Raw genomic sequence first — 27,571 nt, 5'->3', positions numbered from 1 at the left:
TGAGATAGAAGTTTCCACTTTGTAGGCAGAGGCAGGAATGTTTAGGAAGAAGGGAATTTTAGTTTGCTTCTCTATATATTTATATTGATTTTCTTGGCCCAAATGGTTGCTCTCTTTAAAAGCTGTATCAGACAAATATCAAGCAATCTTAACGTTTCCCTTTCAGAAGAGGATCTTTATGCCTTTCATCATCCTAATTCTAATTTCATCCATTTCTTCAGCCTTCCTTCCTCTCGGCACATTTTTTGTTGTATCCAAGTTTATTTCCTAAGTTCCAAGTTACTTGTTTGGGGGAAAGAGACTTTTGATGCTTACTCCCATCTCAGTCCCCTCTTTTTCCAGACACAGGAGGATAACATTTCCTGACCTTCTGATGAGGCCATGTGACTTAGCTCTGGCCATTATACTCCAATAAAGATGTTAAAAAAGAAAAAAAGTTAGCTCAAAAATCTCCAAAAAATAAAATAAAAAAATAGATACAGAGGCCTGAGAGGAGAAAGGGCTATAAGAGAGCCCTCATAGGGCGAGTTTGTGACAAAATGTTGAGATGATTTACAAATGGGGACAATATATACCTTGGGAGCAGCTGTCGTATGTCGGTTAGATATATATTTAGAGAGAGAGACAGATGGGAAAGAGGGTTTTCAGTTTTGGAATCTTCCTTTGCTGCATTCTCAAAAGAAGGCAGTAAAGATATTAATTGCTGATCTATGATTATTGGACAAACAAGAACCATCTGATGTTTCTTTGAATGCAACCCTACACATAAGTGGGTCAAAGGGCTGGGCTGTACCCCCATCACTGAGAGATCTTCAGGGAGCAGTTGTTTTGCTGGCTCCAGCTCCCTCTGCCCCGGAAGCTTAGTGGGAGTCTAGGGTTTGGTATCTGAGGGGCAGACTCTAAACCACATTTAGATGTGCCCCTTTTTTCTGACACTGATTGCCATCATAGGATCTTACTATATGTCTCCAGTCTTTTTTCCCTGAAAATCAGTTTTCCAAGGAGCCTTTTCCTTACTATTAAATAGATCTCTGTTTCTAGACCTCCCTATTAAATAGACTCTGAGGTCCCATCCAGAGGCTCCCAGAACCCACCAGAAACAGCCAAGTCAACCTAAATCCTCAGAACAGCTCAGGCTCAAGCTGAGATGACAGAATGCCTTTCCTTTATATTTTAAGATGATTTTGTGCATTAAGGACAAGACTCTTAAAGGGTGTCATTTTATTTTTTAATTTTTGGGGTCAAATGTGCATAGCACATGGTATTAATGATAGTGATAATAACACTAATAATAATATCAAGAGCCCAAAATTAACACCCTGTGTCACCTACCCTATGCCGGGAACTACATGTGAATCATCACACTCAGTCTCCACGGAAGCCCTGAGGTAAGCCCTGCATTTATCCTCATTTCACAGCTGAAGATAATGAGGCTGAGACAGGTTCAGTTCTCCACAGCCACCCAGCTGGGGAGCAGCAGAAGGGAAACCTGAATCCAGGCCCATCTATGCTGTGCTGTCCAGATTAAGAATTACTGGGCTTCCCTGGTGGCGCAGTGGTTGAGAGTCCGCCTGCCGATGCAGGGGACGCAGGGTTCGTGCCCCGGTCCGGGAAGATCCCACATGCCGCGGAGCGGCTGGGCCCCGTGAGCCATGGCTGCTGAGCCTGTGCGTCCGCAACAGGAGAGGCCACAACAGTGAGAGGCCTGCGTACCGCAAAAAAAAAAAAAAAAAAAAAAATTACTAATCATTCCATCCCCCAAAGAGAAAGCTGGCTGGAGCACCCCCCAAATCTGTACCTTTGCAAATGTGTTCAGCATCCATGAGAAATCAGGGCTGTGTTTCTGGGTGGCACGATTAGAAGGTGATCAACCCTTTGCTCAAGGGCCCTAACCCATGTGATAGGACTTCCACTTTCCTCTCAAGTGGTTCTGTACTTGAACAACTGCACTCAGACCCCGACCAGTGTCCGGATTCCTTCTCCACCCCACACCTGGGGGCAAGGTTCTCCCGCACCCGCAGCTCCTCAGCAGGGTGCCCTAAAACTAGCAAAGAGCTTCAAAACATTAGAAATAGAAGTTCATAAATATAACTTCAATTTCTTTGCACCGTGATGCCAAAGTGTTTATTGTTCTGCTATTGGAACTCAGAGTATCTTTTTCCTATGAAAAACAACTTGAAGTACAGTGATTAGGTTCCCAGTGCAGTCCACATAAATCTAACAGAGCCACCATGTTGTTAAAACAATGCTCGTTGACCATAAAGAGTTCAGGACAAACAACTATCACAATACTAATATTTTTTTTAAAAAGAATAGAAACAAGATATAAGAAAGTTTGTATTTAGTAAAATGTGTAGACTTGGGGAAAAGCACGTTTAGAGAAAAAAAGATTTACGATGGAAGATCTTGGAGATTCTAAAAGAGACTCTGGGTGCTTCAGAGGCCGACAACACAGGTTCTTGTAATATCCAATTATATGTACATATTTTTAAGAGTTTTATTTCTTTTTTTTTTTTTTTTCTTTTTTTTGGCCACACCACGTGGCTTTCGGGATCTTAGTTCCCCAACTAGGGATTGAACCCGGGCCCTCAGCATTGAAAAGGGCGAGTCCCAACCACTGAACCACCAGGGAATTCCCTCTAATCATATTTTAAAGGGAAAAAAATTCTTCCTTTTCTGTATTCTTCTCTGATACAGATTTGTCACCAGCTCTGACTCTTATCAATGATACGATTGATGATCTTATCAATGCACCGTGTGACACACGAATGAAGTAAAAAGAGACAGGAGAGTTTTTCTGGAGGGATCTGAGTTTAAAAAAAAATAGAAGAGAAAAAAGACAGTGGAAGGGGATAGAGAGGTGAGTAGAGCTGCTTTTGATGAGCAATTATCTGAGCTCTGAGTGTACCTGTGTGAGCAGCACCCCTGGAAGGGAAGACAGAGGGTGACAGGTGAAGGGCTAGAGCTGGCAGTCCCTGCCCGGCACCCTGTGACCCCACCGGCTCCATACAGTGTGACTGCCAACTGGAGAAAAAGGATAAGTGTGTTTCTTTGGGGGAGAGTAGAAAAGAAGGGGAGCACAGTTAGAACTCCCTGGTGTCTGGAAGACAGTTCCCTTTAAGAAAAAGAAAGCAAGCCCTGATTTGTGTGTTCCTGCCAGTTGCCATGGTGTAAATCCTCGCACCATGGGCAATTTCAAGCTGCAAATGGTTTAACAACTGGCTCACAAAATTCCTGAATATTTAACCATCAGCTTCAACCAGCTGGTGCGAGGCAGCTGCGACACGCACTCTGGACTATGCGACTAACCATCTATATGTCCAGATGGCGGCCAGTCTACACAGCACGCGCTGTTCTGTTCTGTGCTTGTGATGTTTTAATTATTTTGAAGGTTACTCATTAAAAACTGGCAGAATAGGGGCTACCCTGGTGGCGCAGTGGTTGAGAGTCCGTCTGCCGATGCAGGGGACACGGGTTCGTGCCCCCGTCCAGGAAGATCCCACATGCCGCGGAGCAGCTGGGCCCGTGAGCCATGGCCGCTGAGCCTGCGTGTCCGGAGCCTGTGCTCCGCAACGGGAGAGGCCACAACAGTGAGAGGCCGGCGTACCGGAAAAAAAAAAAAAGTACATCCTTGCCTAAAAGCCACCAGAAAGCAGGGGGCAGAAAACTGTTTGATCAGTCTAAATTTAAATTTAAAAATCATCACATAGCTGAATTCTTGGGACTATATTAAATTTTCTGATGACTCTTTCCTCTTTGAGTTTTTAAAGAGTGAAAGAAAAAATCACCCGTGAGTTTTCTGGAACAATTAAAAAACCTTAAAAACCAAGGGCATGTTCTTAGCAAAAATTTAATGCATTTCCAAAGTGGATAAGAAATGGAAGAGAACATACCTATTCATCTCTTACTTTGTATGGTTCAGCTAATCACACTATCAGAAGCAGGGCTTCTCAGACCCAAAGTGCTATAGAAAGTGCAAAGGTTTCTTCACACACACAGAGGCCAGCCCTGTGGAGTGGAGTGCCAGGAACACCCAGGGAGAGAGCAGCCTGTACTCCCAAAAGAAACAGGAGAAAGGAGTGGGGGGCATCACCTTCCAGCACGTCCCTGCCTGTGTCCTGCCTACACAGTCACCATGATCTGATCCAGAGGCTTCCGTGCGAGGTCAGGCACCGTGGCCTCTTCGCTGGGGTACCCCACAGGGAGCAGTATTAGCAGCTTTTCATTTGCAGGGCGGTTCAGGAGCACCCTCAGACGGGGGCCACAGTTGAGAGGAGTGGTCGTGACAGTCACCAGTCCCGCGTTCTGTAACAGGAGAGGAAAAGAAAACGTTTTAAAGTCAGCAGGCAAAATCCCAGCCTGGGCATGTTCTAGTCCCTATAAGATTTGCTTGTCCCATCATTTCCCTGAAGTTGGGCGGCAAAGAAACGACCAGCTTGGGCCATGGTGTCTTGAATCCTACCTGCCCTCCTCGACCTCCCCAGACCCCACCTTCTCTTAACCAAACAGTGGGAAGCTTCTCAGAGAAGAAAATACCAGTCATTTTTCACAGATGCTTAAGAAATGGGAATGGTTATTTCATGGAAAGAAATTTGGGGAATCCAACTACACCAAAGGAACGGAAAAACAAAAGGCAGTTCCTGTGGTTATATAACCAACAGTGGAAGCAGAGCGTCATCCCTAGCTGAAAATACCTATGTCCAGTGAGGGAGGACCTAGTGGCCAAGAGGTATGTAAGAGGTAGAGGAAATACTCCACCAACCTCTTCCCAGCCCCCTCGAATAATAAACATCCAATAAAAATCACATGTAACTTCAAGACACTTTCCCAGTTGGCCCTCTCCATCCCCCCCTGCTTTTCCCATCAGATGCTCACTACTAAGCCTGGACCAGAAGGAGGTTCTGGAACTGCCTTTGGGAGTCGAGCACGCCTCCAGTCTCTGTGCAATCTGCCCAGACAAGGGCTTCCAGAAGATTCCTTCCTCCTTGACAAATCAAGACCTACACTCAGACTTATGCCTTACAGAAAGCTAGAGGGCAGCAAACTCCACAGTAAAGTGGGAAAAGTTGCTGATGGGAATGCACAGAAGGCACAGGTGAAGGGAACCCACGCCAAGCCTAAACTGCCTCTTCAGGAACCCTGTCTGGGACGGGGACGGTGCCTTGCGGTCTGACGTAGCACAGCAATTCTTTTATCTGTTACAGAGTCGGGAGGTAGATAGGATGCCAGCTCCTTTGGAACAGTTTTTCAAGTCATCTAAAAATATATTCCTCTTTTATGTCACAATGACTATTTTGCAAGTTTTCAGCAAACACATTTTTCTTTGAGATAACAAAGAAGCACAGTTTTTTGGAATCTACTCTCCCTTGAAAGTAGGCTCATTCGCTCTTATAATCCTGTTTGTTTTCTTTATTTCACGTGTTTACTGTCACTCTCCACCCTCTCCCAGGACTGTAGTCCCCACCAGAACGTACAGTTCACGAGGTGACTATTCCTGGTGACTCCTGAGATCTGCCACATAGAAGGAGCTCAGAAAATATCTGTTGAGCGAATGACTTGAATCACGTGAAAGGCAGACCTCAATCCTGCTCTGTTTGACGCTTAGCAGGGCTGTAGCTACTATGTAGATGGAAATTTTTTAAGCACATGGACATCTTTCTAATGCAATACGATGTAAACTCAACTTCTGAGGACAGGAGCTCTATGATAGAGTTCCCCTTATAGCTATTGAATCATCCCACTGGCTCAGACAACAGTAAACACAGCTGAGAAGCCAGGCCCTGGAACTTTCAGGCTCTGAAGCTCTTCATGTGTATTTACTAAAGCCCTTAAAGCTTCATATGGTTACAGATGAAGGCAAACACTGCGACCGTTTTTTGACCCTTAAATAATGTTATAAGTAAATTTCCAGGAAGGATGCCAGCTTGTTTGAAACATCATCCTCACCAATCCAGGTTTCCAGAGGCAGTTTTTACATCAGAGTTCCCTTACTGAGGAATCCCTGTCCCTGAACTAGAAACTCAGCTGAAATTTGCAAATAAAACCACAGTTGGCCCCCAAGTATTAAGTCTCTCTCTTGGGCCCAGTGGGAGGGTGACATACCTGCAGGGCAGCTAGGAGGATGCCACATGCGATGGAAACACTGATCTCGTTATAGTAGTGGATCTTTTTCTTGCCATTTGCAGCAAAACCGTGTACTCGTTTGAAAATGAGAATCAAAACAGGCGCTGTGTCCAAGTACTCCTTAATCCAGTTGGTCCTAAAGGGGGAAAAAAAGATATTCAGAATATTTTCTCTTAATGGTTTTTTTGTTCCCTGTTTACCACCTTATATACATTAAAAATAGAAACATTTCCTTGTCTTTTATGTTTAAATTGAAAAAGAGTAGGATTTTTGTTCACGTCATGTTTACCTTTTTCTATCCCAAGTCTATCTATCCCAACAGGTATTAATAAGGGCCTAATATAGCAAGACACGTGAAATGCTGAAAGATACAAAGATAGATCCTATAACCCAGAGGGCAGTAAGCCAAAATTAGCAAACTAAAACCTGGTAAGTGTTGTTAAAGAAATATAAGACAAGGGCCTTAGGAGCCCAAAAATAAAATGTTAGCTTTGAATAAGATTGTCAGAATATTTCCAAAGTTTCTCTTGAGGCGGGGCACTGAAGACCAGCTAGAGAAGGGGCATTGGGAAGGGCAGCCTAGGGAAGAGATGAGCAAAGGGCAGAGTCAGAAGGAGAATGCTTGGCCGGACAGGGAATTTCAGAAGCCTGGTAGGCTGGACGACGGTGTGCGTGGTGGGGCACGGGTTGGGAGGCTCGCAGTTTTCATACAGATTTTGCAGGGTGCTGGACTTGGTTCAGCGGGTGATGGAAAGTTATCACAAGCTTCTGAGCAGAAGCATCACGCAATAGGATCTGTTTCAGAAAGAGACGGATTGGTGTGGGCAAAGGACCAGCTCAAACGGGACCAGATAGGAGACAAGGGCAATGGCCCAGGAGAACTTGGGGAGTTGTAGAGGCAGGAGCTGACAGATCCGGCACTGGAGCGCACAAGGGAGAAGAAGAAGGTGATGGTGAGTTTGAACCGAAATTCCAGGTGGGCAGATGGTAACGTTCTTAGCCTAGTTATGGAGAAAAGGAAGGAAACTTTTGTGGGAGTGGGAGATAACTCACAGGAGGTATAAATGTTGAGTTTCCATTTTTATTTTCCAGATAAGAGCATATCTTTCTCTGTTTCATTACCCTGCCCGTACATTTCGGCAAACGCTTCACTCTAGCTCAGATATTCAAAGGAAAGATACTCATACGATGCTATATATTGGAATTTTTCCTTAGGGTAAATGATGTCATCAATAAGCAAGAGATAGTCACCACTCATTTCATTCTTAGCTTAGTTACGCTTCCTTGTTTTAAAACACATTAAAACCACGTGTGTATTTTCTACAGTTCCTTGAACACTGCTAATTTCTATACATTACATTCTCAAAGCTACTTTACCATACTCAGCCAGCTTATTCACATGTGACTAGTATCAATTCTTTTTCTCTTTACAAAGTGGGAGAATGTTAATAGTTTACAAAAAAAATCTGGAGTCAACTAGCTTTGCCACGTTGGGCAACCGCTCACCTTCTCACAGTTCAGTGCCCTAAATGTAAAACGTGCTATTGTACCCTCACCTCCAATGGTTATTGCGACAGTAAAATCGGTCCCAATAGATCAAGTGCTTAGAATAGTGCCTAGTACCACGTACGTGTGAGCTAATATTATTATTATTACTACGTATTATTTTACAGTGAATAATTCAAAACAATTGTTAAATATGAGGTGAAGAATAAGCAATTTACTAGGTCAGAGGCAGGTTAGCAATTTTTACTAACCTTTGTACTTATTTTGCCTAGGCATACATTGGTAGCTAGTATTTTGGGTTTGTTCAATTTTACAAGAATGTATCGTGACATCATATCAGAGCTAATAAAAAGATAGCACCGTGCCGAGGCCTGTTAAGAAAGGACAACTAGCACCTTCCACCTGGGGTGAAGGGTCTCACGCCAGCAGCAGGAGAAGAAGGCTTGACGGGGAGGTTGGACCAGATTGTATATCAAGCCTTTAATGACAGCTATGAGTTTCAGAGTTGACTCAAACTGGCTATCAGGACATATGTTCATTTGTGATGCAATTTAACAGTTATTTAATTACCTACTATGCATCAGCACTGTGCTAGGTGCTACAATATAAGACTTTTTTAAACTAGAGGTCTCTGGACCCTAGAGACACTATATATATATATATATGTACTATATATATATGTGTGTATATATATATAGAATATATACATATATATATGTATATGTATATCTGTGTGTGTGTGTGTGCACGCATATTGTCTGCAGAGAAAGTCTATAATGTTAATTGGATTCTCAAGAGTATCTTGGTGTACCACAAAGGTTTCTAAAATATGGCCTATAAAATGAGAAGAAAAGTAGGCCAATAATTAAATAACCATGTCATAATGGCTATTTTAAATGCACGGAAGGTGTGTATTAGGTGCTTTGAGCACAGAGACAAGAGAGCAACTGATGCTGCCTTCTTTGGGGAGTGACGGGGCTGGCAGCGGGCACACACAGAGCACAGCATCTCTCTAAGAAGAGAGACTCAACTTTGCCCATCCGTTTTTTCTCATGAATATGCAATTAGATTTACATATTCATGATTAATATCCTGCACTTATTCCACAACACAGCCATAAGTTACAACGCCAATAGACATCAATTTCAATAGGGTTTAAATATCTCAGGAAAAAAATTGTCCTCTGGGGCAAATAAATGAGACAGGAGTAGGACTAAGAGGCCATCCTTCTCACCACCCAGCCCTGGCTACCGGAGAAGAAGTCCCACTTTACCCCACAAGATGGAGATCCCACTGTGTTTTCTTAGGCTTGTGTCACAGTGGGTATTGGATGGCTGGTGCTGGAACTGGCCGCTAAAGGCCCAGAGCTGAGAGCCAGAGGCACGAGTACCTCTACATGCTACGTGCCAAGAACTCGAGCTGGCTTCCCCTCAGGGCCTTCTGAGAGGCCAGGACAAATATCTGTGCCCCATCCCCCCTCATGCTCAGCCCGAGAAGGGGTTAGAAGGGAAAGGAGATGCCTCTGTGGGGAGGGCAGTATTTGTAAAGGGGACCCTGTGACCAGCGTTTTAAAATGACACGGCTGAGCCTGAAAAAATTGAAAGTGACTGTGTTAACTACCAAAATGACTGAGAAATTATGGAATCCATCCTAGATATTGTGTACGGTGACTGGTCCTCCGTGGGAAAAGTGGGATTAACAAGCATAGTTAGTTGTAGTTTCCAGAAGAAAAGTGAAACCTCGCACGTGTCTACCCAAATACGCTGACGTTTCACGGTAAAGCCAGTTACACTGAATTCCAATCCGCTTCTTCCCTGGAGATAAGGAAGCCTGCAAAATTACTAATGCCTAATGAATACTATACCTCTACTAAATTTGTACTTTTATTAAACATGTACTAAAATGAAAGCCTGCTGAGTGAGATCATGTACAAGACTATAGGAAAATGTAATTTACGTCACTCAAGATCCTGAGAAGTATTTCACAATTTACTAATAATTATTTGGGTCATAGCCTATTTAGTTGCCAGATTCATATGGCCCTTTCTATGTGCCATCACTGTTCTAAGTGCTTACAAATTCATCTAATTTTCATAATGAAGTAGATACTAGACTAATTCCCATTTTACGGATGAGGAAACTGAGGCACAGATAGGTTACTAAGTGGCAGACCTCATATTTGAACCCAAGCACTCTAGCTTCTCAGGCCCTACTCTTAGCCTCTATCTTATTTAATCCTGATACCAGTTTTTAACATTATCGTTTTGGGTGAGAAAACAGAAGTGTGGTGGTTGATTTTATGGGTCAACTTGACTGGGCCACGAGGCACCCAGATAGCTGGTTAAACATTATTCTGAGTGTGTCTGTGAGGATGTTTCTGGATGAGATTAATATGTGAATTGGCAGACTGAGTAAAGCAAATTGCCCTCCTCAACGTAGGTGGGCCTCATCTAAACCGTTGAAGCCCTGAATAGAACAAAACAGGTGGAGTAAGGGAGAATTTTCTCCGTCTTCCTGACTGTCTTTAAGCTGTGACATCAGTCTTCTCCTGCCTTTGGACTCAGACTTGGACTGCAACTTACACATTGGTTTTCCTGGTTCCTAGGCCTTTGGACTCAGATTGGAACTATTCCATTGACTCTGCTGGGTCTTGGGACTTCTCAGCCTCCATAATCACTTGAGCCCATGATTTATAATAATTCTCTTTCTCTCTCTGTTTCTCTCTATCTCTCTCTGTCTCTCTTTCTCTGTCTCTCTCTCTCTCCATTGATTCTGTTTCTCTGGAGAAACCAGACTAGTGCACTTAGAGGGAGTAAGCAAATGCCTAAGGTCTTGCAACTGGAAAACCAGAGCTAAGACGTGAACCCAGATGGGATTCCAGTCGGCATCCCTCACCCCTGCGCAATACGTGTGCTCAAGGCAATTCAGCGGTGAGGCCTGAGTTAACTTCCATTATTTCTTCCACAGGTAAAATGAAACTTTTTAACACCTAAAACAAAACCAGAAAACTGAAGTCATAGTTATTTCATTTTAGGAAGCCAAACCAAACAAGCCTAATTCTACCCACTTTTGTACCTCAGTTTCTTCAGGTCTGAAACCCATTGAGGTCCCATCCTCTTCAAGTAATTTATTTCCTCTTCCTCCTCAACGATCTCCCGAATCTTATGCTTCACGTCTGGGTCCTTCACAACCACAAAGGTCCAGGGCTCTGTGTGGGCCCCACTTGGGGCTGTTCCTATCACCCATTAAATTAAAATCAGAAATTAAAACTGCAAGAAGAATCTGAGTCTGTTAATTAAGAATAAACGTAACTCATAGCTGCTCAAAATGAAGTTAGATCACCTGACACACAAAATGCCTCGCGGTAGCCTCTGGGATGTTGCTGCCAGGCCCGTTTTGTTCAGCCTCTCTGTCAGGGTCTCCAAACCAACTAACTGAGATCAAAGCCAGTAGTTCCTAGGTTTGGGGAATTTATCACTGCTTCTCTGATCATGTGAGAGAAAACATCCCTAGGCACTACTCTGTGACCAATAAGGGAACACAGATGGGAAGCTCTGATAGCCAAAAGCCTCCAAAATGCTGTTTTGATATTCTTGAAAAATGATCAAGTCAGGAAGTTTATTGGAAATGGCAAAATTTAAATGGCAAATGGTTTCAAAAGGATCTCCAAAAGGCAATTGAACTATAAATTGTTTAGTGCCTATATCAAAGTTCTGAGTGTGGCACTGTGGGGTTTGTGGCCCTGTTGTGAACACATGAGAACTCTTGGCCCTGGGCACTCAGACACACAGCAGAGTGTCTTCCAGCTCTTACAGGTTTTGGGAAACCTCAGCCCACCCTTGGATCAGTGCCAATATCCCAGACAAAGCTTCATAGTGCATCATGGGACCCAAGGAGCTTAAGTTCCCTTTAAGATTCCAGCCAGCAGCACTTCCCTGGTGGTCCCGTGGGTAAGACCCTGTGCTCCCAATGCACGGGGCCTGGGTTCAATCCCTAGTAGGGGAACTAGATCTGACATGCATGCTGCAACTAAGAGTTCGCATGCCACAACTAAAGATCCCACATGCCACAACTAAGACCTGGCACAGCCAAAATAAATAAATAAATAAATATTTTTTAAAAAAAGATTCCAGCTATGGGCTGGCCCAGCTACTGATCTGGGTGTCACCCCTCTGTCCTAGAAATGGCTGTTTCTAGAAGTAGACCACGGTGACCCACTGGTGGTATATTTCAGAAGCAAGTATTTCTTTCTTCCTAGTGAGTAGTTCAATGGCATAAACTCTACAGGAGGGGTCTCAGGCCTGCCAGCCTTGATGAGTTTGCCATCCACAAGTCCCCGTGGTAGAGAGGGCATAATTAAACTGTGAAATGCAAGTCAAATCTAAACATAAAGCCCAAATTTCTGAACAGAGGGATTCCAGTTCACTTTGTACACGTCGTCTGTTCACTAAATATTGGTGTCACCAAACACAAGAAATAAATTGCCGCTTAATGTTTTCAATTACGCCAAACCTCTCTGAATGTCATATGCACACACCCACATATTTAGATACAGATCTATACACAGAAGAAATTTAGTAACTGCTATTAGTTAGATAAAGGACTCACCAATCTAGTGTATTTGTGTTCTTAACTGAAGTGAACTGTTTTATTCTTACTTCCTTTTAATTTGGGCAATGGGTTTATAATAGTCATGCAATAATTTCTGCAAATGAACTTGAATGTGATTTATATAGGAATAAGAATCCAATCAGAGGAGACTCTCAAATAGGGGGCTTTCTCATATCTCCTCTCCCTTTTTCTATAATTCTCATCTATTCCTCTGGGAATAGATATTAATTTACATTGAAAATGCATTTGGGGGACTTCCCTGGTGGTCCAGTGGTTAAGAATCCGCCTTCCAATGCAGGGGACGTGGGTTTGATCCCTGGTCAGGGAACTAAGATCCCATATTCTGTGGGGCAACTAAGCCCATGTGCTGCAACTACTGAGCCCCGGTGCCACAACTGAGCCCGCTCGCAGCAACAAAATATCTTGCTTGCCGCAATGAAGATCCCGTGAGCCGCAACTAAGACCCGAAGCAGACAAATAAATAAATAAATAAAAAGCAAAAGAGGGGGAAAAATGTTTGCCTTACTTTGATTTATTTTGTGAATTCACATGAATATATTTTGCTAGTTCATTAGAATACAGTACTAGAGCATCATGGTGTGTAATATAAGAAATTTGGTTCCCCAAAGAGAAATGTATAAATGTGTGTGTGTGTGTGTGTGTGTGTGTGTGTGTGTGTGTTTTAAGGTGAGGTGAAAGTAAGGATGTTTCTTTTCTGATGTATAATAATGTGTTCAGAAATTTTCATTCTTCAAAAATTTTATAATGTTGAATAATTTCAGAAGTTTTGAACTATTGTCACATCTGCTCCCGAGAAGTTTGTAATAGTTAAAAGTTTGTAGAGGGCTTCCCTGGTGACACAGTGGTTGAGAGTCCGCCTGCCAATGCAGGGGACACGGGTTCGTGCCCCGGTCCGGGAAGATTCCACATGCTGCAGAGCGGCTGGGCCCATGAGCCATGGCCGCTGAGCCTGCGCGTCCGGAGCCTGTGCTCCACAACGGGAGAGGCCACAACAGTGAGAGGCCCGCGTACCGCAAAAAAAAAAAAAAAAAGTTTGTAGAAAGTGGAAATCATCTTGTGCTTGGAAGTCAGTCAACACCTGGGTAAGACTTTACAGGTAAACGTATCATTCCAGGCTTTATTCACTGTGTTTGAACTTCAACATTGCTCCACTATTGTCACTTGTAGCGGATGTTCTCAAAGACCCACTGTGCACTTACAGACCTGCTGCTTTGATGACATTATCAATCACTTCCATTGGGACTTGCTCATTACTTATGAATCTAACAGACCGTCTCTTATTGAGAAGTTCATAAAATTCCCGGGATCTCGTAAGCATTTCCTTCTCAGGATACCGGGTGTGGGAGAATGGGATGTGTTCCACCTCTTCCTCTGACACTTGCCAGTCGTCAGCGTCTGCCAGTAAGAACAAGGAAGACAGCAAATTAGAGGATCTCTCTTGGTCATGAAGGGGAGTGCAATGTGCCCCTCCCCCAAAATATGTCTCTTTAGCATAAGAATTATTTTGAGTTAACTATTTTTAGGAAACGCAGACACAGGAGAAGTTCTGAAAACCCGAGTAGAAGTCACCCTATTGTAAGAGACATTTATAAAGGAAATCTCTATTTGGAAGTGTTTCCCTCTCTGTACCAGGAAGAGAAGGATGATTCTAAATCACAAGAAACTCTTGTCAACAGAGAAGGTGTGGACTTAAATCTCTGTAACAATCTTACCCTTGTTTGCTCTGCTTTTCCTGACAACCTCCCCTAACTGGGTCTCCCCAGTCCCCAACGCCTTTCTTCTGTCTTTATCTGAAGATGGATTAAGGTGGTGGCTAAGGCTGTTTGGGGGAGTTACTCAGTTTTCCTGGGTCTCTCCCATGTACACAAGAGATATACATGTTATTAAACTTCTGTTTGTTTTTCTCTTGTTAATGTGTTTTTATTATGGGGGAGTGGTGACCTCAGCCAGAGAAAATTATTTTTACTCCCTTATAGTCATAAGGTGGTCACTGGGGAGAAGGAAATAAAGTTCTCAAAATATCTGTAAGGTTATGAGCTCAAAAACATCAAGCAAAAATGGGAAAAATAGGTCTACAGAATCCTGAAACTCTGATCTTGACTGTCCTTCAAAGCCCAGACTGGTTATATATCAAGAAAAAGAAAACTTTTACGTACATAAAGATGAAAAATGTAAATTTCTGTTAATGGTGAACTAACTTATTTGAATCAATCTCCGTTGGCTGAAAACCACTAAGATCTTTTTTTTTTTTTTTTTTTTGGCCAGATCTTAGTTCCCCGAACTCGTGCCCCCTGCAGTGGAAACATGGAGTCTTAACCACTGGACCACCAGGGAAGTCCCCTGAAAACCACTAAGATCTTGAAATAAATAATTTTTTATAAAGCCGTTTTAAATTCTTTGAGTTACTGACAACATAGTAAGAAATTCCCAGGCCAAAAGTGAAGGGAAAATATGATCCTGCAGAAGTAAATAAGCACAGACGCTGCATTTGCCCTGATAACATCTGCCAATCCCAATATATTTGAATTTTTATTTTTATATTTTCAGGGATCAAGCGGGACAGAAATCAAAGCCCAGGTCCATATACGATGGGAAGTCTAACAAGCTGGGACCCCAAGACTACATCCTTAGAAAAACTAAGAACCATAAATAAATCAGGGACTTCCCTGGTGGTCCAGTGGTTAAGACTGCACTTACACTGCAGGGGACACGGGTTCCATCCCTGGTCAGGGAACTAAGATCACTCATGCAGCATGGCACGGCCATAAATAAATAAATCAGCCCCCAAGAGTTTATAACATTTTGATGGGTCCTGCCTCAAACCTGAACTTGGAATAGTGTGGTCCTGCCTGAAAATACCCCCATTACCCAGCAGAAGCAAATGCCAATATATAAATAATTTTAAGTACAATTATCAGCAACACATAAAAGACAACCAGACATACAAAAAGAGTATCTTGAGCAAGAAACAACAGAATAGGTTTTTAAAAATAGAGCCAGACACCAAATTCTCCAAATATTGGAATTATCAGACTCAAGAGATAAAACAACTATGATTACTAGGTTTAGAGGGGGGAAAAAAAAGACAGGCATATATAAATCTGTAGGGTACAGGAAAAGATGAAAAGTGACATAGAAAATATTTTAAAATAGAACTTTTAGAACTGAAAAATAAAATAATAGAATTAAGAACTTGGTGGGTGGGTTTAATAGCAGGTTAGACATACCTAAAGGAAGAATTAATGAACTGAAGACAACTCAGAAGAAAATATCTAGAATAGAGCAAGGAAAGACCAAAAGACAGAAAACATAAAAGAACGATGAAGAAAAAATAAAGCAGAGCGAGAATGTTCTAATATACGTGATGATAGTGACAGCAGGAGATGGGAAAGAGGATGTGGCAGAGACCATATTTGAAAGAGAATATCTGATATGAAAACCTGATGAAAAATGCCAGATCTACAGATTCAAGAGGCCCAGTAAATCCCACGCAGTATAACAGAAAAGAAGCCCACACCTTTTATAATCAAATATAAAATCTTAAAATCAGCCAGAGGAAAAAAAAAGATTCCCTTAGGAAGAGGCCCAGATGGTTTCATGAGGGAGTTCTACCAAACACTCACAGAACAATTATTGCTAACTTTTCTCCAACTCTTCCCAAGAATAGAAATAGAGGACACATCCGCCACCCACTCATTCTATAAGACTAGCGCACACTTGCTACCAAGCCTGACTAGGACATTAAAAGAAAGAAAAGCTACAGGCTCAACTTTCTCATAAATATAGATGCAGAAAGTCCTAACCAAAATATTAGTAAACAAGGGAGGGTGGGAGGGAGGGAGACGCAAGCAGGAAGAGATATGGGAACATATGTATATATATAACTGATTCATTTTGTTGTGAAGCTGAAACTAACATACCATTGTAAAGCAATTATACTCCAATAAAGATGTTAAAATGAAAAAAAATATATTAGTAAACAGAATTCAACAATATATCAAAAAACAATACACTTCGGCCAAGTTAGGATTACCCCAGGAATGCAAGGTTAACTTAACATGAGAAAAGCAATGTTGTTTGTTACATTCACAAGCTAATAATCGCTGTAATGCAGAAAAGGTGTCTGATAAAATTTGGCATTCATCTCTTAGTAAATTGGGGTAGAAAGGAACTTTCTTAACCTTATAAAGTCTAACTATGGGGGAAAACACCAAAACAATCCAGAACCAACTGCATAGTTAGTGGTGAAACATTGAAACTCTTCCATCAGATATTGAAAATTAATGAGTATTGCCTGTTCTCACCACAGTTCTAATTATGAAAGACTGATTTTTGAAGCTTTTAGAAAAGAATATAGGAGACGATATTCATGACCCTGTAGAGAAGAAGGATTTCTTAAACAAGATACAAAAATATTAACCATAAGAAAAAAATCTGTTCAATTTACCTACAGCAAAGTTATCTTTACACCTGCCTGCTTCTGCCACTTCTGGTTTCCCCCATTTCCTTCCTGTTCAGAGAGCTGTGGAAACCCGTGATCTGTAGCTCAAGATCTTACAGAAGATGAAGATGCAATGGAGGATTCAATAGCTGAAGCTGAAGCTCTACCTCTGAATACGCGTGTTTCTTCATTCCTTTCAAACCCATGAGTAGACAATACTTTTGATCTGAACTACAAAGATTTCAATGTGAACTACAAAGATTTCAACTGAAAGAAATTCTAAGATGCAGTATTCAAAAAGTTAAAAAGTGTTAAAAATAGGAATGCTTTGAATGGAGTATATATACATATACTTATATATATACTCCTTGCTTATCTTGAATTAGCCTTGGATTTCTGATTGTTGTTGGACTTCATCAACTCCCAGAATCTAGGAGGCAAAAGATACCAAAGGGGCTACTACAGAAAGTGGACCTCGGTACATCAAACCAGAATGAGTTGAGGTGAGTTGGACTTTTCAGGGAATTTTAATCACGTAAATAAGGTTTCACCAGGAAGTCTGCCCAAGAAATAGACACTGAAAGTATCAGTGGACTCTAAAGAGTAGATGGTTCTGCTGAAGACTTTCCTGAATCTGCTCTGACGCTTTTCAGCCTGACGGGGACCCGTGCAGAGAAGCCGTGTCACCAGTAGGAGGCAACTCCTACTTAGATAAGAACAGATAATCAGAGTCCGCGATGATAAAATGGCTGAAAATGCCCAGCACTTAACTTTCATTAAAGTAACAAATTTAGATTGTTTTAAACCATTAAGGTTTATTTGTGTGCATGGGTATGCCTTACCTGAATTATTATTGTACTACCTAAACTGTGTCTTTAGAAAACTGAATGTAATGCTATCACATATCTTCATCATTCACAAACACCCAAAAGCCAATGAATATTTGCCTGATATAATGTATATCCCATGCCTTCCACTGTGTGATAGGAAATAATTAGTCGTTACTTCCTTCTTTGCGTAGATACAAATCCACTTTGATGCCATAGATTAACTGATGCCATAGATTAGCTGACATTTACTAAAGGATTTTCACTTCCAGTAATGGTTATTTACATAATTTACCAAATCTCCAAAGTAAAGAAAGCTAAAATCCTTAGTAAAATACATATAGAACATTTTCTTCTAAGTACTGAAGAGCTAACCTGTGACTGTAGAACATCACAGTCAAAATCTGGGTGAAGGTTAGTACCCACAGGGGTAGATCGGCACTCAAATGTCCAGAGAATATTTTCCAATTACCTAGATACCGCCCTGAGGCTGAGCTGAGATAAAAGGATGGTGACCAAAGTCAAACCCCCAGGGCCATCCAGGGCCTGAAGATTTATGTTACAATAGTAAGAGTAAAATGTAAGTAATCCAGCCCTGGTGACTTAGAGCCTAAGGTAATATCCTGTGAGTGATCCAGGGAACCGTAAGCCTTGAGCTCAGATTAAAGTTGCCCCAGAGTGTGAGGACGTTGCTCTTCTGATAGGTGAAAATGTGAATATTCCCTGGAATAAGTAACAGTATCCTAGACCTCAAAAAAATTTATATGTAATTTTCCAATAGAATGACCAGCAAAGAAGTAATTCCCATAAAATTCAAAATAATAGTTACTTCTATAGGGTATGGAAGAGGTTGTTACTGGGAAGGAACATATAGGGGTTTATGGAGTACTGGAAATTTATATTTCTTGATCTAAGTGATAACTATATAGATTTTTGCTTAAAATTATTTGTTAAGCCATTCATCTATCTTTTATACACTTTTCTAGTAAGCATATTACATTTCACAATTAAGGGTTTTGTTTTTTTTTAATGAGAAGGCCATAGAAACGAATTACCAAAAACACCCACAAGGGTAGTTCAACTGACTACAACTATTATATTGATTTAAGGACATCTGAAAAAAAAAAGAAAAGACGCTTGACACTTTCTTAATGAGATAAGAGGATGAGAGATGAACCATTTGGGGAAGGTGGGACAAAAGTAGAAATAGGAATGAATGGGCACAATTAACTTCTCCTGACCAGGCAGCAATCCTTCATGAAGCCAGAACTACCTAGGTTTCTTAACTCCTTAATCAGTGGGTTTTCCCCCAATACAGTAATCCGTAATCCTCCCTTATCAGAGGTTTTTCTTTCTCAGATTTCAGTGTCCCATGTCCAGCTGTGTTCTGAATATATGAAACGGGAAATTCAAGAAACAAACAATTCATAAGTTTTAAATTGTGCACCATTCTGAGTAAGATGATGAAATCTCATGGCTGTCCTGCTCCATCCTCCCACCCACGTGAATCATCCCTTTGTCCACGTATCCACCCAATTAGTCACGTAGTAGCCTCTCGGTTGTCCACTGTCAGGATACTGCTTGTGTTCAAGTAACCCTGATTTTACTTAATAATGACCCCAAAGCACATGAGTAGTGATGCTGGCAATTTGGATATTCTCTTACTGTGTCTGATTTATATTCAAGTTTATCATAGGTACATACGTAGAGGAAAACACTTAGGGTTTCAGGCATCCACTTGGGGTCTTGGAACGTATTCCCTGAGGATAAGGGAGGACTGCAGTAAATGCCTACTCCAGTAGGCAAGAGGGAACGCTTGTGAAAAGGGAACTTCAAAGACACTGAGAACCCAACTACAATACCAAAAGGGACCACGGTTAGCTCATAGCTAGTACTGAGAAACTTCTTTTTTTATGCTTTACTAGCCGGGGCAGTGGGGACCCACACTGTGTACATTTTTTTTAACTTTTATTTTATATTGGAGTACAGCCAATTAACAATGTTGTGCTAGTTCCAGGTGCACAGCAAAGGGCCTCAGCCATACACACGTGTATCCACCCCCCTTCAAATGCTCTTCCCATCCAGGTTGCCACGTAACGTGGAGCAGAGCTCCCCATGCCACACCACACAGCAGGTCCCTGCTGGCTTGAGGAAGTAAGTGTGATGGGAGAGTGGCAACAGCTATCAGCTTTCTAGCAATCCACTCTGAACCGAGCCCAGATGTCGTCAGTATCAACCCCGAACCTTATCAAACGTGTCAGCAAAGACTTCAGCACCAGTGATACTCCCACGCCATTTGTCATGAAGTCCGGCAACCTCCGCAGTCAGTAAGTGGAAAATGAGCCAATGCATGCAAGGTCTCTTTAACTTCGGGTCCCTTCAGCACCTGTGTAAACTAAAGGCAGCCGAGCGGCATGACGGCAGTTTCTGCAGCAGCTGAAGTCCAGGGTAGGCGCTCCGACTCTAGCGGAATGAAGGGGCTGCTCCCTGAGCTTTATCAGCACAGCCTTATCTCTGAGCACAGCAGACAAATGGTCCCAACCACCACTGGGCTGGATTGTCCAGAAGGGCTATCCAAGCAGAGCACTGGGGCGCTGCTCTTCCCGGAGCCTCTCCCAGGGCAGAAAGTCTACACTTGGCCTGGGGAAAGGGGACAGGCTGAGCCAGCTGGGAAAGAAGCTCCAGGGGATCTCAGGGCAGTGAACCGATAAAAAAGGCACAGCTCTCTCCTTCCTCTTGAACTCCTGACTGCCCCCAAGGCATAAGCCCTCACCAGAGAGAAGAGAACAGCCTCTGTTCCACAGCTGTCCCGCCTCCACCCTAGACCAGCCAAGCAACGCTGGGGGATTCATTCAAGCTGTGGAGCCCACATATCCTAAAATAAACGCACGCTACAGTGGTCTGCTTTTAATGTAAGTCCTGTGCTGCCACACATGGGGTTTGCTATTGACACCAAGACCAACACGCCTTTTATCATTGCTTTAATGCCAAGGAATCCTAAATTGCTCCGTAATTAGGTTTAATGACCAAGTAATTCTAGGCCACGGCTATCCTTTAATGTTTAGCTTAGAGGCATTTTTTCTGGCTGCATCTCTTCGGGAATTGCTTTTGTGTTTTTGCAGTTCTACTTCAAAATCTTTGCAAATGGGCCAAATGTTTTCCAGCTATGAAACTACAAGGCCAATTTGTGTCATGTCACCCTTGTTCCCTCCCTGCAATTTCTGGGGAGGCTTAAGCACCAGTATTAATAAGGCTCAGGGTGACACGGCTCTCACAGTAGACAGATTCTGATGGTGGCAATGAGAGCAGCTTCAAGGCTCAACACCGGCTCAGAGAACTCCTCCTTCCCACTGTCTCGGCCATCGCTCTGCTTCCTACGTGGGCCTCTCAGCCATTCAACTCCCTGACTGCAATATAGACTCACTACCTCACTAGCAGCAGCAGGGGTGGGGTGGGGGCTGGGGAGTCTGCGGATGTCCAGATGGAAAGGCCTTGAAGAAAGCAACGCTATCCCAGGTGAAGTTGACAGAACTTGTTTTCTGAGCCCCTTTACCTCTCGTGGTGTCCCCGGTGTCCCCAGTGTTCTGTACTGAGCTTCACTCTCCCCAGCAGAACCCACCCAGACCTGATCCCAAGAACAACATCTCCATTCAAGTCCTTTCCTTTCCCTAACCTTCTCTCATCTGAATTTGAATTTACCTGTCCTTTGTCCTAGAACCGTAATGTCTTACAGGAGCCCTGGTAGACCAGCCTTTTAGAATTAGCCATGCAGAAGTATGCACACGTAGGTGTGCCAAAGAATGATGAAATGCAAAGATGAAGCTGAATGTTTTGCTTCCTGGGGCAAAGGAAAACTGTGCTGGGCATGAGTGCTGCCCTTACATAGTGTTTTTGTCAGTGGTGTGCTGGTAAACCAGCACTCTGAGAAGAGGGAAAAAAGAGCCCTGGTTTATAGCACTTGCCAATTTCCACAGAGTAAACACTCCCATGATGGCCCGATCTCAAGCTATTGGCAATTGAACAAATGGCCCACAAATTTCCTGAACATTTATCCGTTGGCTCTCACTAGCCCCATAGGCTAGCTCTTGCACACCACTTGGTTGGGAAGCATGGAGTTCAGGCATTGGTGGACTTCCAGGCATGTAAGAGGGTTGATATCATCTGCAGGAACAGTGTTACTTGGTTGAGACTGTTGTTGACTGGTTGGCCCTCAGAGGGGCTGGTCCTGGAGTGAATCCATCTCTGATTGGTTGACTTGTTAAGCTTTTACTGAGATGTGTTGTCATTGATCCAATGAACAGGTTCGAAACAGCTGCCTATGGGTATATAAAAATCTGTCTTTGCCCAAGTCCGAGGGAACAGTTTTATTCTCAGGTGCTGCCCACACCAGATAAAAATGTTAACAAAGGCTTTTTTAGTGGTCATTGGGACAATCAAAATTTCAGTTAGAATAATAGCTTCCGGATGGCTAGTGAAGCTGAGTGAAGAAAATCCCCACTAACATTAAAATGGACACATCTTACTAAGATGTGTTTCCTGTATCTTTTTCTCCTGTTTCCAGTTCCATGAGCTTTCATGAATCTGGGCCTGACTAGAGAATTTTCGTTCAGTATTTCCCATTCATTTTAGGGAAACGATCTGAGGTTTCCACTTTGAGATGAAATACCAGTCATTTCTGGTATTTAATATTTCTGGTATTCTGAGGAGTCATTTCTCCTCCTCAGACCTCTGCTACAGATAAACAGGGAACTGAAATGCGTTAACAGGATGCCATGTGTGACTGGTCCCCAGAGGAAGTCTGTGTCTGACTTCTAATCCGCATGTCTTCTCTGTACCCCCGACCCTTCCCCCCACCCCGTCCCCCCAAACAGGCTGATTCCTTGATCTATGAATGTCGAATAGGAATTCTTTGTGAATCAGAGATGGCGGAAGCTAGATTGGTACCCATATATTCTTTAACTCACACTAGAATGGCCCACAATACTTATTTTACTGTTTTGTCCCTGATTGTTAATTTTCAAAATGGTTTGAATCTGGTATCTATTTGCTGTTATCAAAACCATCTCATGTTTCCTTGGTAATGGAATCCCTTCTCTTCTCCAATTATACATCCTCTCTTAGACTGTGTCCACCCCCCCAATGGTTAAGAGCAGGGACTTGGGTGGCAGAGGAGACTGAGTTTAAACATTAGTCCTTACCTACCACCTGTGTGACTGTGTGACCTCAGTAAGTATCACTTATGTAAACAACAAAAATCCCAACAAGAGACTGTGGACTCTGCACTCTGGGAAGATCTGCTCACGGCTGCCGAGCGGCCACTATGTGTTCAATTCATTTCTCTGTGTGAGGAAGAGAGAGTGGAGAGGCAGAGGATTGAAAGTGAATCATTAGGTGGAGAAGCAGAAGGGGGCCATACAGCTTTGTTCTCTGTTCCCAACCTTCAGGCTCAGCCCCAGGTCCCCGGTTCCCCACCAGCCTTATCACCCCCTCTGTATCCCTCAAACTCTTGGGTCTTCAAATCCAGCGGCCTTTCCTCCATACACACTACCTCTGATCTCTCAGGGAATGTTTAACCCTGCTGGCCATCTCCTGCCCCCTCTGTTCTGGGTCATTCTTTTGGAAAAGCAGCCTAGCGAATTGCCTGTAGGCCTGGACTCTGGAGCCAGCCTGCCTGGGTCCTGACTCTACCACTAATTGCTTGGGCAGGTGACTTAGCCGATTTGAGCCTCAGTTTCCTTATCTGTGATATGGATATGATAATAGTGCCTGCCTCACTGTATTGTTATGAAGACTAAATGATTCACCATATGTAAAAGTGACATTGGATACCGGAAGCACTATGTGAGGGCTTGTTATTACTACCCTGGCCCTCCTTTCCCACGCCTTGTTTTCTGAGTCCATTCCTTCCAGCAGTTCCTCTTATCTGAAGGTGCCCCCCCCCCCCCCCCGCCAAGTTCTAACCTCAGCCTTCTCTCTAGCAATACCCCACAGTGAATTCATTAGTTTTCCAAGTTCCAAGCATCACCCCTATGCTGGTGACTCTCCAGTCAGTGTCTATGGCCTGGATCCCTCACCTAGAAACCTCCCTGCCTTTCTGCTTCAATGGGTCACTATCCTCTCAAATCCAACACGTCCTGCACTACATTCAACAGCTTCCCCTTTAAACCGGATCCCCTTCCCGCACCCATTGATGACAGTTGTTATTCTGATTCCTCCAGTCTCCAAATCGTGCCCACTTCTCCCTCCGTTCATGTCTAATTTATTACTAGACCCTGTTCTTCCTTGACCGTCCCTCTAGTTCACCCCTTCCTCTGCATCGCACTGGCGCCACCGCCCAGCCCATCATTACTGGAACAGATCCTTACTCAGCTTCACAGTGGGTCTCGTGCTCATTCAACGGAAGTGCTTCTCAACTGGCATAATTGGCATTCGGGGTTAGTGGGGGAGAGTAAGAGGCTGCCCTGCCAGGAGGCTGCCTGAATTTGGATCCTCCTGGGCAGTACATTCAGCACTGCTGGCTCCCAGCACTGAGTGCCAACTTTATACCCCATTCCCCAATCCTGAGGTTAGGACAACTTAGAACACACACACACACACACACACTTCCAGGTGGCCTCTGTTAGAGGGAGGGAGGGTAGAGGCATTACTACCCCAGCTGAGAGTCACTGAGCCTCTTCCAAGTCAAATCCATCCCACAAAACCACCTCAGGTAAACCTCAAACACAGATTACTCAAAGCTCCTCCAGAACGTCTCCCCTCCTGCCTGCCTCCTTCATCACCCCTTCTTTCTCAGGTCAGCCATGCCCCGGCCCGCCCTCACCACCCCACTTCATTTTCACCCCTCCCCTGGTCAGTACAGTCCTTCCATCTTCTTGACATCTTTCCCTGGGGTTCCGGACTCAGGCGCTTCCTGTTCCTCTTAGCCTCCTAACCTTTGTATTCATATCCTAGCAATGCCCCAGACCTGGTTCAGCCTTTTTCTAGCTGCCCCACCAAACCCCCAAGCCTTCTCAAAACACCTTACAATCAGTTCCACCCAGTTCGCCTCTGTTTTACTCTCTGTCGTTTGCCTGTTTATGGCCTTGTCTACTGAATTGGACACTCAGATTGGAGGACAGCAGCCACTCTTATCTGTGACCCACAGGGCTGGTGCAATGAAGGGTAGCGAGCCCTTACGTAGATGCCTTTTTTTATTCCAAAGTTCTTGATCAAAACCTGACCACTTAACCCGCAGCCCCCGCAGCATGTGATGTGCCCCTTCAGAAAGATTTTAGCAGCCTCAGAGGACTGGAGCCAGGGAAAATGTCGCCCCCTCAACAGCTTTTTACTGAGGACCCAGGAATAAAGGGAGCTTGGTGCCAGGAGGTGACAAGCTGACCGCCAGAGAGAAATGATGTCTCTGTCACACACTGATTTGTTTACACGGCAGAAGCTGATGATGAAACTGACCTGCCTATGTTTCTTCCTCTCCATAAGCCCCACCATCCACTTGCCCTCATCATAAAAATACAGAAGTTGGAAACCAAGCAACATGGCCAGTGTCCTTACCTTCTTCCAGCTGGTGGACGTCAGTGCTGTCTTTCAAGTCTTCATCCACCCAGGGGCGAGCCTCGGCCCTGGCTCTAGGCTCCCCCTTCCTTCTCTGGGTTCCTCCATCAGCATTTTGAAAGATCCACACCATCAAAAGGCAGACAACTGCTACCAAGACTGAAGTCAGAAGAAACATGGCGCTGAGGCTGATTCTGAATGGGGCCAATACTTCCGGGGCCGGTATTTAAACAAGCAGGGACAGGAGTGGGGAATGCCGGGAGACGGAGTGAAGGAAGGAGAGGGGGGCCGGGGGAAGGAACACAGTGAACTCGCTGACTCTGCAAGGACTTTGCAAAGGAGAAAAGATCACAGCCGTGTGTCCCGGGTGTGTTGTGGCTCTGGGAATGCACTGGTGCGTGAACTTTTTTAAACTGTGTGCTCCATCAATATCTTCTTAGACAGTAATTGCCAGGATTTGAGGAAACACTTTAATGCACTAGATCTTACCAGCAGTGGTGGAAAGGGTTTACTCCTCCTCCTGTGGATTCTCTCTGAGAGCAGTGTGTCTTCAGCTGGCCTGAAGCTAGGAATCACCTGGAGTTGGCCCCTTCTCAACCAATCTCCATGCCCCTTTTGAGCAATTACCAAATCTCCCGGGATCTTGTCCTGGGGTTTTGGAGACGGGGAAGGATTGCCTATCTCAGGCCTCTCACTCACATTTTGCCTTATATGTATCTACGTTATTTGAATTTTTTTCAACCAGCATGAACTGTTGTTTTCTACATTTTTATTGTGATAAAATATAATAATATCAATATAAAATTTACCATCTTAGCCCATTTTAAGGGTCCAGTTCAATGGCACTAAGTACATTCACCATGTTGTACACCCGTCACCACTCTTCCCCAAACTGCTTCATCATCCCAAACAGAAACCCTCTAATCATTACGCAGTAACTACCCCCTTCCTTTTCCCACAGGCCCTGGTAACCTCTAACCCACTTCCTGTCGCTATGATTCTGACTATTCTAGGAACCCTAAGTGCAATCATAGACTATTTGTCTTTCTGTGAGTGGCTTGTTTCACTTAGCAGAAGGTCTTCAAGGTTCATCTAGGTTTTAACAGGTATCAGAACTGCATTTTCATGGCTTAGCAGGGGCTATTTATTTTTCTAATTAAAAATAGATGCTAAATAAATACCTTGTGATATTTTTTAAAGATCGTTACAATGCAGCGCCATGAGTGCTACAACAGATGAGCACTCTGGGTCCCTCATTCTGTCTGAGGCAGAACAAGACCCCACAGAGGACAGAAAGCTTTTACTGTCTTGACAAACCCAGTGTGACCTGGGACAGTGCTACTCAAGCAGCTTGTGCCAAAATCTAATCAATGCATTCTTCCTTTCCTTGACAAACTCTCTCCAAATAAATACATAAATACAAATGAAAAAGCCAGCTGGCCTAGGCAGCATGTAGTGTAGTGACATGGTTGCTTTGCCTGAATTTCCATCCTAGTGTGTGCTCTGTGCCTCATTGTGACTGGCTAACAAGAGTGGATGGACCGCCCGTCTGCAGACCACGTGGTAAATAACATTAGTCTAGAAAACCCATTTTCCCAAGACACACCCACGACTTTTAACTTCCATTGCTGATGGTGAATCTGATTATCCCTGTCCCTGTGTCCTTCTTGCTTTCATAACATCCCACAAGTGTATTTGCAGGGGAAGTCAAATGAGGTGAAAGAGAACTTTCCAGGAAAGAGACTTCCTGGGGTGTTGAGGGAGGGAACACAGTTTCTAATGATTCGCACGAGCAACCTTCATCAAGCATTTCTCTCAAGTGCTCATTTAGCAAGTGTTATATCAAGTATTCAAGCTAAAGGCTTGAAATAGGATGTGCCTATGTCTGCAGCAAAATCTTATCTCAGTGCAAGTGTGAAGTTGGGGGAAAATTTCCAAAATATTTTTAAATCTAATTGGCCTCACCTATACACAATTCATACTCACTAATAACATCAACACCATCAAAGGGTATTTATTTTATATAGATCTAATGCCCAGAGGGCTGTGTGATGCAGAAGTTTATGTTACTATGTGTAAGCACTGTGTTGATTCCTTATCTACTTTATCCCATTTAATCCACAGGACCAGGCACTTTAAAAGAAACTCCACCGCTCTAGCAATTCTACTACTGGGTATACATACAAAAGAATTGAAAGCAGGGTCTCAAAGAGATATTCGCACACTTATGTTCATAGCACCGTTTTTCACCATAGCCAAGAGATGGGAGCAACCCAAGTGTCCATGGACAGATGAATGAATAAACAAAATACAGTATATAGAGACACTGGAATATTATTCAGCCTTAAAAAAAAAGAGGGAAATTCTGACACATGATGCAGCATAGATGAATTTTGAAGACATCTGCTAAGTGAAAAAAGCCAGTCACAAAGAGATAAAACTTGTACAATCCACATATATGAGGTATCTAGTGCAGTCAAATTCATAAAGACAGA

General features: G+C 43.4%; 1 protein-coding gene across 1 annotated transcript; it reads right to left on the bottom strand.

Moving 5' to 3' along the window:
* Positions 1–3,802: 3,802 nt before the first annotated feature.
* IYD (iodotyrosine deiodinase) lies at positions 3,803–25,257 on the bottom strand. The gene is made up of 5 exons (XM_082668599.1): positions 25,077–25,257; positions 13,464–13,655; positions 10,704–10,863; positions 6,103–6,259; positions 3,803–4,305 (listed from the first exon to the last, which is right to left on the bottom strand). The coding sequence occupies exons 1-5, from the start codon at positions 25,252–25,254 to the stop codon at positions 4,123–4,125; spliced, it is 870 nt and encodes a 289-aa protein (XP_082524725.1). The 5' UTR covers positions 25,255–25,257; the 3' UTR covers positions 3,803–4,122.
* Positions 25,258–27,571: the final 2,314 nt, after the last annotated feature.

This window comes from Grampus griseus, assembly GCF_964374135.1.
Source record: "Grampus griseus genome assembly, chromosome: 13".
NCBI classification, from domain to species: domain Eukaryota; kingdom Metazoa; phylum Chordata; class Mammalia; order Artiodactyla; family Delphinidae; genus Grampus; species Grampus griseus.
Note: the sequence above shows the minus strand (reverse complement) of the source record. Positions and strands in the feature narration are given on the sequence as shown.